This window comes from Bombina bombina, chromosome 6, assembly GCF_027579735.1.
Source record: "Bombina bombina isolate aBomBom1 chromosome 6, aBomBom1.pri, whole genome shotgun sequence".
In the NCBI taxonomy this organism is placed as follows: Eukaryota; Metazoa; Chordata; class Amphibia; order Anura; family Bombinatoridae; genus Bombina; species Bombina bombina.
This window is the reverse complement of record NC_069504.1, coordinates 334599526-334612655: the sequence shown is the minus strand read 5'-3', so window position 1 is coordinate 334612655 and position 13130 is coordinate 334599526. Positions and strand designations below refer to the sequence as shown.

The following is a 13130-nucleotide window of genomic DNA, read 5'->3' as shown; positions in this document are numbered from 1 at the left end:
TCGTGCGGCAGGGAGAAAAGAAGCAAGCCGCCACAGAAAGTGCGTAGGGCGTGTGGATCGCAGCAAACGTTAGGAGCTGAGTAGGTGTGCCCCTTGTTTCAGTGTTTATTTAGATATAAGGTGTGTGCCTGCCCCGCTGGGGGTTCTATTGAGTTCGTGGGTGGATTTGTCCCTGTAACGGAAGGCTGCTGTGCTGCGGTGCTGTGGGAGGCTAGTATCTTTGCCGCCTGAGGCCTAGTTTGTGCGCCTTCTTACCTCGCTGCCCCGTTGTGTAGTTTCCGCTTTGAGGGAGGGCCGCGCCCGCAGAGCTGTTATGTTCTCTGATGTGGGAGACTGTTGGCGGGTGTCAGTGGCCGTTGAGTTGCAGCGTTAAGGCTCCCTGTGTGGATTTTGGTTTGGGTGCCGCTGAAGTCTGGATGCGTGTCGTCTTTCCCTTCAGGTCCGGGCGTCGCTCGATGTTATGAGCGGGCCCGGGGTTGGCGACAGGGGTTTGCGGCTGTTGGGATGGTGATCCAGGCTCAGGGGGTTGTCTCCTCTAATGCGGTGCTGTATTTAAGGCATCGGTCGGGTGTAACTGCTGGGTTTAGCAACTTAGGGCCTAGGAGCTGTTGCACTACACGGCCATTTCGCTGAACGGCCAAGCTCCGCCCCCATTTTCACAGTTTTTAATACTATTAATGTGCTCTCCAAGTCTAACACGTAATTCACGTGTCGTTATCCCTATATATCTTTTTCCACATTCGCATGAAAGGCAGTACACCACATTTCTAGTTCTGCAATTGGCGAAACCAAACATTCTTTTAATGCTACCCGTTAGGGTGACAAATTCTCTCTCATTATGCATGTATCTGCAAAAGCTGCAGGTGCCACATGTGTATGTTCCACATATATTCCTGTTTTTCCTTATGAAGTGGCTCTTAACTAGTTTGTTGCCAATTGTGGGTGTTGTAACTTTAGTCTTGTTTTTACAAATTTTCGTGTGTAAATTAGGCTCGCAATGACACAAAATACTTCTATTTATTGCGTCATTCTTGGCGCAATTTTTTTTGCCGCGAATGTTGCGTTTGTTGTTGCGCGAGTCATATAATTTTTTGCATCTTTGTTATGACGAGAGTTTTGTAATTTCTCTGCTTTCATTTGTTACAGTGGGCTATGCTGTTTGCTTTTGCATATAAGTATTTTTTATAAGCATTTTTTCCCATTCCTGAAACTGCTATTTTGAGGAAATTTGGATATTTGTTTAAATGTTATTTTTTCATTTTTGATACTTTTTTTCAAGATGTCTCAAACTGATCCTGACTCTGATGTTACTGTAGGAACCAAGTTGCCTGAAAACATATCTACCAAAGCTAAGTGTGTATGTTGTAAATTGACTGATCTTCCTTCTTCAGCTCAAGTATGTGGCACTTGTTATAAGAAATTGTTTCATGCTGATAATGTTTCTATAAGTATACATACATCTAATGTTAAACCTTCACAGTCTAATGTACATGATATTCCTGTAGATATTAAAATTATATTTCTGCAGCCATAGAGAAGGCTATGACTGCTATACTGCCTTCAAATAAACTTAAAAGGTCACTTATTACTTCTCATAAATCTGATGAAGTTTATATTGATCAACAGAATACTGAAGCATTGTCTGCTGATGAGGTTTTCTCTCGCTCAGAGGATCCTACTTCAGACTCTGAAATTGATAAATCATCTTTTTTTTTTAAGATGGAATATATACGTTCTTTGTTAAAGGAAGTATTGTTTACTTTGGGTATTGAGGAATCTAGTCCTCTTGATAACAAGAATAGCAAACGTTTGAATTCTGTTTTTTAAAACTTCTGAGGTTACCCCTGAAGTTTTTCTAATTCCAGATGTTATCTCTAATATGATTACTAAGGAATGATCTAAGCCTGGTACTTCTTTAATCCTTCTTCTAGGTTTAAAAATTGTATCCTTTACCTGTGTCTAATTTAGAGCTTTGGGAGAAGTCCCTAAAGTTGATGGCACTATTTCTACTCTTGCCAAGCATACTACTATTCTTATGGAAGATAGTACTTATTTTAAAGATCCCTTAGATAGAAAGATTGAATCATATCTTAGGAAGACATATTTACATACTGGCTATATTCTTAGACCTGCTATTTCTATAGCTGATGTTGCTGCTGCTTCAACTTTTTGGTTGGACAATATAGCAGAGCAGCTATTGGATCCTGATTTGTCGAACATTGTTGTTTTACTTCAACATGCTAATCATTTCATTTGTGATGCTATATTTGATATTATTAAGATTGCTATTAAATCTGTGTCTTTAGCTATTCTATCTAGAAGAGCTTTATGGCTTAAATCATGGAATGCAGATATGGTGTCTAAATCTAGATTGCTATCATTATCTTTTCAAGGTAAAAATTAATTTGGTTCTCAATTTGATTCTATTATCTCCACTATCACTGGGGGTAAGGGATTTTTTCTGTCCCAAGATAAGAAATCTAAGGGTAAATTTAAAGCTCCCAATCGTTTTCGTTCCTTTTGTCAGACTAAAGAACAGAAAAACACTCCTTCCCATAAGGCCTCTGGTTCCAATTGGAGGCCTTCCATGAATTGGAATAAATCCAAGCCTTATAAGAAACCAAATACAGCCCCTAAGACTGCATGAAGGTGCGGCCCTCAAACCAGTTCAACTGGTGGGGGCAGATTGAAATTATTTCAAGACATTTAGGCAGATTCTGTCCAAAGTCAGTGGATTCAGGATATTGTGTCTCAGGGGTATCGAATAGGTTTCAGAATTCGACCTCCCATGGGAAGATTCTTTCCCATGTTACAACAAACTCTGTGAAGGCTTAGGCTTTTCTGAAGTGTGTTTCAGACCTAGAGCTTTAAGTGGTTATTGTTCCAGTTCCTCTACAGGAACAGTTTTTGGGTTTTTATTCAAATCTGTCCATTGTCCCAAAAAAGGAAGATTCATTCAGACCAATTCTGAATCTGAAGACTTTAAATTGTTTTGTAAGAGTTCCAACTTTCAAGATGGTGACTATAAGGACTATTCTGCCTTTTGTTCAGCAAGGTCATTTCATGTCCACAATAGACTTTCAGGACGCTTATCTTCACATTCTGATTCATCCAGACCACTATCAAATTCTGAGATTCTCTTTTCTAGACAAGCATTACCAATTTGTCGCTCTTCCGTTTGGCCTAGCGACAGCTCCAAGAATCTTTTCAAAGGTTCTCAGTGCCCTTCTATCTGTAATCAGAGAGCAGGGTATTGCAGTGTTTCCTTATTTGGACGATATCTTGGTACTAGCTCAATCTTTTCATTTAGCAGAATCTCACATGAAACAACTTGTCGTTTCTTCAAAAACATGGTTGGAGGATCAATTTACAAAAGAGTTTTTTGGTTCCTCAGACAAAGGTCACCTTTTTAGGTTTCCAGATAGATTCAGTGTCCATGACTATTTCTTTAACAAATAAGAGACAAATGAAGTTACTGTTAGCTTGTCTAAACCTTCAGTCTCTTTCATTCCCTTCTGTGGCTATGTACATGGAAGTCTTAGGTATCATGATTGCAGCATCCGACGCGATTCCCTTTGCTCCTTTTCATATGAGACCTCTTCAGTTTTGCATGTTGCACCAATGGTGCAGGGATTATACTCAGATATCACAGTTGATAAACTTAAGTTACAACATTCAACAATCTCTGACTTGGTGGTTAGACCATCACCTTATTGTTTAAGGGGCCTCTTTTGTTCATCCTACCTGGATTGTCATCACAACAGATGCAAGTCTTACAGTTGGGGAGCTATCTGGGGGTCTCTGACAGCACAAGGGGTTTGGGAACCTCAGGAGGCGAGGTTACCAATCAATATTTTAGAACTCCATGCTATTTTCAGAGCTCTTCAGGCTTGGCCTCTATTGAAGAGAGAATGTTGTATTCAATTCCAGACAGACAATATCACTACAGTGGCATATGTCAATCATCAAGGGGGGACTCGCAGTCCTTCAGCAATGAAAGAAGTATCTTGTCAAATTTCTGCGATTCATATCCCAGGAGTAGACAATTTGATCTGAGAGTCTCACGTCTGAACAAGAAGCTTCCAAGATACCTTTCCAGGTCCAAGGATCCTCAGGCGAAGATGGTAGATGCTGTAGCAGTTCTTTGGTCTTACCAACCTGCTTAAATTTTTCCGCCTCTAGTTCTTCTTCCAAAGGTGATCTCCAAGATCATAATGGAACAATCTTATGTGTTTCTGATAGCACCAGCATGGCCTCTCAGCTTTTGGTATGCGGACCTTGTCAGGATGTCCAGTTGCCAACCTTGGCCACTTCCTTTAAGGCCGGATCTTCTGTCTGAAGGGCAATTTTTCCATTAGGATCTCAAATCTCTAAATTTGATGGCATCGAAATTGAACAGGGTCTAACAACATCAATAGGGAAATTGTTGTTCCTACTTTATGTCCTAATCCTAAGAATACTCTTGAAAGGTCTTTAAATTCTTTGGATGTGGTAAGGGCTTTGAAATATTATGTTGAGGCTGCTAAAGATTTCAGAAAGACTTCTAGTCTATTTGTTATTTTTTCTGGCTCCAGGAAAGGTCAGAAAGCCTCTGCCATTTCTTTGGCATCTTGGTTGAAACTTTTGATTCACAAAGCTTATTTGGAGGCGGGGCAGACTCCGCCCCAGAGGATTACAGCACATTCTACTAGATCAGTTGCCACTTCTTGGGCTTTTAAGATTGAAGCTTCAGTTGATCAAATTTGCAAAGCAACCACTTGGTCTTCTTTGCATACTTTTACTAAATTTTACCATTTTGATGTGTTTGCTTCTTTGGAAGCAGCCTTTGGTAGAAAGGTTCTTCAGGCAGTTGTCTCAGTTTGATTCTAATGCCTTTTTCGATTTTAATTTTTTCTGACATTTTTAAGAAAAACTGAATTATTTTTTTGGATTTCATTTTTCTGCGGATTTAGCTGTCTTTATTTTATCCCTTCCTCTCTAGTGACTCTTGGACTTCCACATCTTGGGTATTATATTCCATACGTCACTAGCTCATGGACTCTTGCCACTTACATGAAGAAAACATAATTTATGTAAGAACTTACCTGATAAATTAATTTCTTTCATAGCGGCAAGAGTCCATGAGACCCACCCTTTTTTATGGTTATGATTTTTTTGTATAAAGCACAGTATTTTCTTTCATGTAATTGGCAAGAGTCCATGAGCTAGTGACGTATGGGATATACAATCCTACCAGGAGGGGCAAAGTTTCCCAAACCTCAAAATGCCTATAAATACACCCTTCACCACACCCACAATTCAGTTTTACAAACTTTGCCTCCCTATGGAGGTGGTGAAGTTAGTTTGTGCTAAGATTTCTGCGTTGATATGCGCTTCTCAGCATTTTTGAAGCCTGATTCCTCTCAGAGTACAGTGAATATCAGAGGGATGTGAAGGGAGTATCACCTATTGAATGCAATGGTTTTCCTCACAGGGATCTATTTCATAGGTTCTCTGTTATCGGTCGTAGAGATTCATCTCCTTGATTTTCTTCTGTGATATACGCTTCTCAGCATTTTGAAGCCTGATTCCTCTCAGAGTACAGTGTTTGTTAGAGGGATGTGAAGAGAGTATCACCTATTGATTCTATGGTTTTCCTCACTGGAAATCTTTTCAAAGATTCTCTGTTATCAGTCGTAGAGATTCATCCCCTACCTCCCTTTTCAGATCGACTATATACTCTCATATTCCATTACCTCTACTGATACTGTTTCAGTACTGGTTTGGCTATCTCCTGTATGTGGATGGGTGTCTTTCGGTAAGTATGTTTTCATTACTTAAGACACTTTCAGCTATGGTTTGGCACTTTATGTATTAATATAAAGTTTTAAATATTTGTATTGTACTTATATTTGCCATGAGTCAGGTTTATGTATATTTCCTTTTGCAGACTATCAGTTTCAAAATTGGGAAACATATTTAGGAAGTTATTTTTTCTTACCTGGGTATAGTCTTTTCTTCAAATTTGACTGTTTTTTCATTAATTTTCGTGGGCAAAATTAGGCTTGCAAGGTCGCAAAATGCTGATATTTATTGCGTCATTCTTGGCGCGAGAATTTTTTGGCGCGAAGGTACGTTTGATGACGCAAATTTCATTTCAGGTTTCCTTGCAAAAGGTTGCGTCTGCCATGACGCGAGTTGCGTCATTTCCGGATGTTGTTAGCGCCAAAAAATAAAATTTTGCGTTGTGCGTCATACTTGGCGCCAAATAATATAATTATTTAAATTCCACTTCCTATATGCCTTTTGTGTTTTTTATGCTCAGAGGACTATGCTGTTTGCATTTTTTTCCCATTCCTGAAACTGCCATATAAGGAAATTGATTATTTTGCTTTATATGTTACATTTACAAGTTGTCTAAATCTGATCCTCTCTCAGAAACCACTGTTGGAACCCTGCTGCCTGATAACAGTTCTACCAAAGCTAAGTGTATCTGTTGTAAATTAGTGAAGATTATATCTCCAGCTATAGTATGTAACAGTTGTGATGATAAGCTTTTACATGCAGAGAATGTATCCATCAGTACTAGTACAATGCCTGTTGTTCCTTCAACATCTAATGTACATGATATTCCTGTGAATATAAAAGATTTTATTGCTGATGCGATTCAGAAGGCTTTGTCTACTATTGCGCCTTCTAATAAACGTAAAAGGTCTTTTAAAACTTCTCATAAGGTTGATGACATTTCAAATGACCGACAACATACTGAATTATCCTCCTCTGATGAGGATCTATCTGTTTCAGAAGATCCTACCTCAGATATTAACACTGACAAATTTACTTATCTCTTTAAGATGGAGTATATTCGTTCCTTGTTCAAAGAGGTGTTGATTATTGAGGAAACTAGTCCTCTTGATACTAAAACTAGTAAACAGTTAAATTCTGTTTATAAACCTCCTGTGGTTACTCCAGAGTTTTTTTTCCAGTTCCTGATGCTATTTCTGATATGATTTCAAAGGAATGGAATAGGCCTGGTACTTTTATTCCTTCTTCTAGGTTTAAAAAGTTGTATCCTTTGCCAGCAGCTAGATTGGAGGTTTGGGAAAAAATCCCCAAAGTTGATGGGGCTATTTCTACTTTTGCCACACATACTACTATTCCTATGGAAGATAGTATTTCTTTTAAGGACCCTTTAGATAGGAAATTTGAATCTTATCTAAGGAAAGCTTATTTATTTTCTGGCTACATTCTTAGGCCTGATATATTAATGGATGATGTTGCAGCTGCATCAACTTTTTGGTTGGAAAGCTTAGCGCAACAGGAAACAGATTCTGATTTGTCTAGCATTGCTCGCTTGCTTCAACGTGCTGATCATTTTATATGTGATGCTATTTTTGATATCATCAATATTGATGTTAAAGCTATGTCTTTGTGGCTCAAATATTGGAATGCTGACATGTTATCTAAGTCTAGATTACTATCTATTTCTTTCCAAGGTAAAAATGTATTTGGTTCTCAGTTGGATTCAATTATTTCAACTGTCACTGGGGGGAAGGGAGTTTTTTTTTACCTCAGGATAAAAGATCTAAGGGTAAATCTAAAGCTTCTAATCGTTTTCGTTCTTTTCGACAGAATAAGGAACAGAAAGCCAATCCTTCCCCCAAAGAATCTAGTTCCAATTGGAAACCTTCTTCAAGTTGGAATAAATCCAAGCCTTTTAAGAAACCAAAGCCAAGTCCACATGAAGGTGTGGCCCTCATTCCAGCTCAGCTGGTGGGGGGCAGATTACATTTTTTCCATAACATTTGGGCAGATTCTGTCCAAAATCAATGCATTCAGAGTATTGTCTCTCAAGAGTATCAAATAGTTTTCAGAGTAGGACCTCCTGTGAGAAGATTTTTTTCTCTCACATGTCCCAGCAAATCCAGTGAAGGCTCAGGCTTTTCTGAAGTGTGTTTCATATCTAGAGCTTTCAGAGGTAATCATACCAGTTCCGTTTCAGGAACAGGGTCTGGGGTTTTATTCAAATCTATTCATTGTTCCAAAAAAAAAAAAAAGAAAATTCATTCAGGCCAGTTCTGGATCTGAAAATTTTGAATTGTTTTGTAAGAGTGCCAACTTTCAAAATGGTGACTATAAGAACTATTCTGCCTTTTGTTCAGCAAGGTCATTATATGTCTACGATAGACTTACAAGATGCATATCTTCATATTCCGATTCATCCAGACCACTATCAGTTTCTGAGATTCTCTTTTCTAGACAAGGCATTACCAATTTGTCGCTCTTCCATTTGGCCTAGCGACCGCTCCAAGAATTTTTTTCAAAGGTTCTCGGTGCCCTACTCTCTTTATTCAGAGAACAGGGTTTTGCAGTGTTTCCTTATTTTACGATATCTTGGTACTAGCTCAGTCTTTCCATTCTGCCGAATCTCACACAAATCAACTAGTGTTGTTTCTTCAAAGACATGGTTGGAGGATCAATTTACCAAAATGTTCCTTCATTCCTCAGACAAGGGTCACCTTTTTAGGTTTCCAGATAGATTCAGTGTCCAGGACTTTGTCTCTAACAGACAAGAGACGAATAAAATTGGTTTCAGCTTGTCGAAACCTTCAGTCTCAATCATTCCCTTCAGTGGCTATGTGCATGGAAGTTCTAGGTCTCATGACTGCAGCATCGGACGCGATCCCCTTTGCTTGTTTTCATATGAGACCTCTTCAGCTTTGTATGCTGAATCAATGGTGCAGGGATTATACAAGGATATAACAATTAATATCCTTAAATCCCAATGTTCGACTCTCTCTAACTTGGTGGTTAGATCACTATTCTATAGCTCAAGGGGCCTCTTTTGTTTGTCCAACCTGGACTGTAATCACAACAGATGCAAGTTTTTCAGGTTGGGGAGCTGTCTGTGGATCTCTGACAGCACAAGGGATTTGGAAACTCACTAGCTGTTTTTTGGTGGTGGTTCTTTGTTATGTCACTTTTTTTTTCCTGGCGCCTATATTTTTTGCACTTTATTTCTTTTCCTACCTTTTTTGCTTGGCTATACTTCAGACTAACTACCATAGACGTGGAAAGAGTTATATAGAGCTATTGGGTTTTGGGAATCTTTGTCTCCTCCTAGTGGTAGGGAAGGTTATATCCAAGAGTAATGGATCGTAGACTCTTACCACCATGAAAGAAATTAATTTATCAGGTAAGCATAAATTAATATTTACAGGTATAGATATATACAGTAAAATCTTATGTATTTAAAATATAATTAACATGTCCTATATGTAAAGAACATTGGAATGTGAAATATTAATAGTTTTTCTTCTTCTACACTATCTGTTGTAGCCTATGTAGAGAATAAGCTTTCAAAGACCTTTAGTTAGCACTCGTTTGGTTTCGCTCTTGCACAAAACATAGAAATATAGAATTTGACGGTAGATAAGAACCAAAAAGGCCCATCAAGTCTACCCATATTACATGTTACTTTTTCCTTAGGATAGCCTTATGCATGTCCCAGGCATTTTTAAACTCCTTTACAGTCTTTGTGTTTACCACCTCAAATGGAAGTTTATTCCATGAATCCACCACCCTTTCTGTAAAAAAATGCTTCCTTAAATTTCTCCTGAATCTGCTATCCTCTAACTTTAGATTGTGACTGCTTGACCCCAAAAGTTTTACTTTCAACTTGCAATACGCGCAGTTACCCGCATGCACAAAATCTTTACTTCTGGCGGTGTTATATGGCCCATAGTGTTACATTGTTTTGAAAATGTATATGCAAAACATATCGTTATCCTAAAGATGTAAAATACCAAAACATATTTGTCTTGGTGTTAAATAATGTATTTTTTTAAATAAGTAAACCGATTTAGAAGTTTTTACTACTTTTAAAATAGACAATCACATAAAACTAGTTGGTGAAGGTGGACTTAGACAGGTTTTTGTGTGATAGCAGAATGTTTCTGCAAAAAGTATACCCATTTTAACTCAGTCTTGAAAACTTAAAAAACTTTTTTATCCGTTAATCCTTTTAAAGTTTGGTGCATGTTGGATTTATGGACTCCTTAAAGGGTCATGAAACCCAAGTTTTTATTTCATGTTTCAGTTAGAGCTTAACATTTTAAACGGCTTTCCAATTTACTTCTATTTTCAAATTGGCTTCATTCTTTTGATATGCCTTGTTGAAAAAGCAGCAATGCACTACTGGAGCTAGCTGAACACGTCAGGTGAGCCAATGGCAAGAGGTATATATGTGCAGCCACCAACCAGCAGCTAGCTCCCAGTAGTGCATTGCGGGGCCTGAGCCTGCCTAGGTTTGCTTTTCAACAAAGGATGCAAAGAGTATAAAGAAATTGGTCAATAGTAGTTAATTGGAAAGTTGTTTAAAATGTAATGCTCTGTGTGAATCGTGATGACTGCCAAAAATATCTTACTTGGTCAGAAATCTTGTGTACTTGTTTATCATGTTGTATTATTATCTATGTATGCATTTTTTTCCCTGATTTTAACATGAACACATTTACTGTTTTATAGGGTGGTGAAGACATTGCAGATTATACATTATTGAAAAGGCATGATTTGTTACCTGGAAGTGTTTACAGATTCAGAGTTGCAGCAATTAATAACAGTGGAATAGGTCGTTTTAGTAAAGTCAGTGAATTTAAAACTTGCATTCCTGGTTTTCCTGGTGCACCATCATCTGTCAAAATTACAAAGGTTAGCTAATTAATTTTGAATGTAATGCCATGATTTTTTTAATGTTGTTTTTTATGTAGAGCTCCTCATTGTTTCTAAGTTAGAATATTTCCTTAATTTTTATCATAATCCTGTACATCCAAGAGTTGTAGTAGAATATTTTTCATTATCCAATTTTACAGTTATCACACCATTAGTTCACCATTAAATGCCATAGCACTTGGAATAAAGAAACACCAATGTACATTTCGCCATAGCTTCGTCAAGACGAAAACAAAGCTATGGCAAAACATTGGAGTTTCTTGGCTGCAGTGTGTGACACAAGAGTCAGATAAAGCCATTATCTTTGTTGTCTTGCACAGAGTATTTATCATCACAAAACCATAGACGGTGAGAGAAGGATCTTTTACTTCGTGTTTCCTGTAGCAGTGGGGATAATTTATATTATTTGGATGTCTGCATCTGAACAATAGCTATATATACTTCTGATAGGGGTTATGCCTGAACACTAGGGATATTTGTACATACAAATATAATCTGCATATTTGCTTACTTTTTATATATATATTTTAAAGGTGTTTAATAAAGGTTCATTTTTATTTATCTTTCTCTTGTAAGGTGTATCCAGTCCACGGGTTCATCCATTACTTGTGGGATATTCTCCTTCCCAACAGGAAGTTGCAAGAGGACACCCACAGCAGAGCTGTCTATATAGCTCCTCCCCTAACTGCCACCCCCAGTCATTCTCTTGCAACTCTCGACAAGAAATGAAGTATCAAGAGATATGTGGTGACTTAGTGTAGTTTTACCTTCAATAAAAAGTTTATTTTTAAACGGTACCGGCGTTGTACTGTTTTACTCTCAGGCAGAAATTAGAAGAAGAATTCTGCCTGGAGGTTTGATGATCTTAGCGGTTTGTAACTAAGGTCCATTGCTGTTCTCACACATAAGTGATGAATATGGGAAAACTTCAGTTGGGGGAACGGCCTGCAGTTTACCTGCTTTGAGGTATGTTCAGTATTTTTATTTCTAGAGAGACCTTCCACCATGGACTCTGCCTATGAGACAGGACCTTCAACTCCAAGGTCCATTCAAACATCCAAATCTAATTTTTCTGCGGCTGACTGCTTGGAGATTGAACGCTTGATTTTATCAAAACGTGGTTTCTCCGAGTCGGTCATTGATACCTTAATTCAGGCTCGAAAGCCTGTCACCAGGAAAATCTATCATAAGATATGGTGTAAATATCTTCATTGGTGTGAATCCAAGGGTTACTCATGGAGTAAAGTCAGGATTCCTAGGATATTATCTTTTCTCCAAGAAGGATTGGAGAAGGGATTGTCAGCTAGTTCCTTAAAGGGACAGATTTCTGCTCTGTTTATTCTTTTGCACAAGCGTCTGGCGGATGTTCCAGACGTTCAGGCGTTTTGTCAGGCTTTAGTTAGAATCAAGCCTGTGTTTAAACCTGTTGCTCCGCCATGGAGTTTAAATTTAGTTCTTAAAGTTCTTCAAGGGGTTCCGTTTGAACCTCTGCATTCCATAGATATCAAGCTTTTATCTTGGAAAGTTCTGTTTTTTGGTAGCTATCTCTTCGGCTCGAAGAGTTTCAGATCTGCCTTACAGTGTGATTCCCCTTATCTGATCTTCCATGCAGATAAGGTAGTTTTGCGTACCAAACCTGGGTTTCTTCCTAAGGTGGTATCTAATAAGAATATCGAACAGGAGATTGTTGTTCCGTCACTGTGTCCTAATCCTTCTTCAAAGAAGGAACGTCTATTACACAATCCTGACGTGGTTCGTGCTTTAAAGTTTTATTTACAAGCTACTAAGGATTTCCGTCAAACATCTGCATTGTTTGTTGTCTACTCTGGACAGAGGAGAGGCCAAAAGGCTTCAGCATCTTCTCTTTCTTTTTGGCTGAGAAGCATAATCCGTTTATCTTATGAGACTGCTGGCCAGCAGCCTCCTGAAAGAATTACAGCTCATTCCACTAGAGCGGTAGCTTCCACATGGGCTTTTAAAAATAAGGCCTCTGTTGAACAGATTTGTAAGGTGGCGACTTGGTCTTCGCTTCATACTTTTTCTAAATTTTACAAATTTGATACATTTGCTTCCTCGGAGGCTATTTTTGGGGGAAATGTCTTGCAGGCAGTGGTGCCTTACGTTTAAGTTCCTGCCTTGTCCCTCCCTTCATCCGTGTCCTAAAGCTTTGGTATTGGTATCCCACAAGTAATGGATGAACCCGTGGACTGGATACACCTTACAAGAGAAAACAAAATTTATGCTTACCTGATAAATTTCTTTCTCTTGTGGTGTATCCAGTCCACGGCCCGCCCTGTCACGTTAAGGCAGGTGTTTTTTATTTTTAAACTACAGTCTCCACTGCACCCTATAGTTTCTCCTTTTTCTTGCTTGTCTTCGGTCGAATGAATGGGGGTGGCAGTTAGGGGAGGAGCTATATA

The 13130-nt window shown here is 38.5% G+C and overlaps 1 protein-coding gene across 1 annotated transcript in view; it reads left to right on the top strand.

Annotated features, from left to right (window-relative positions):
- The window catches only part of HCFC2 (host cell factor C2), a 268454-nt gene that overhangs the window by 195723 nt on the left and 59601 nt on the right, over positions 1-13130 (top strand). The window contains exon 14 of the mRNA XM_053716965.1: positions 10507-10689. Coding sequence (XP_053572940.1) covers positions 10507-10689 — 183 coding nt within the window. The remainder of the gene's footprint in view (positions 1-10506; positions 10690-13130) is intronic.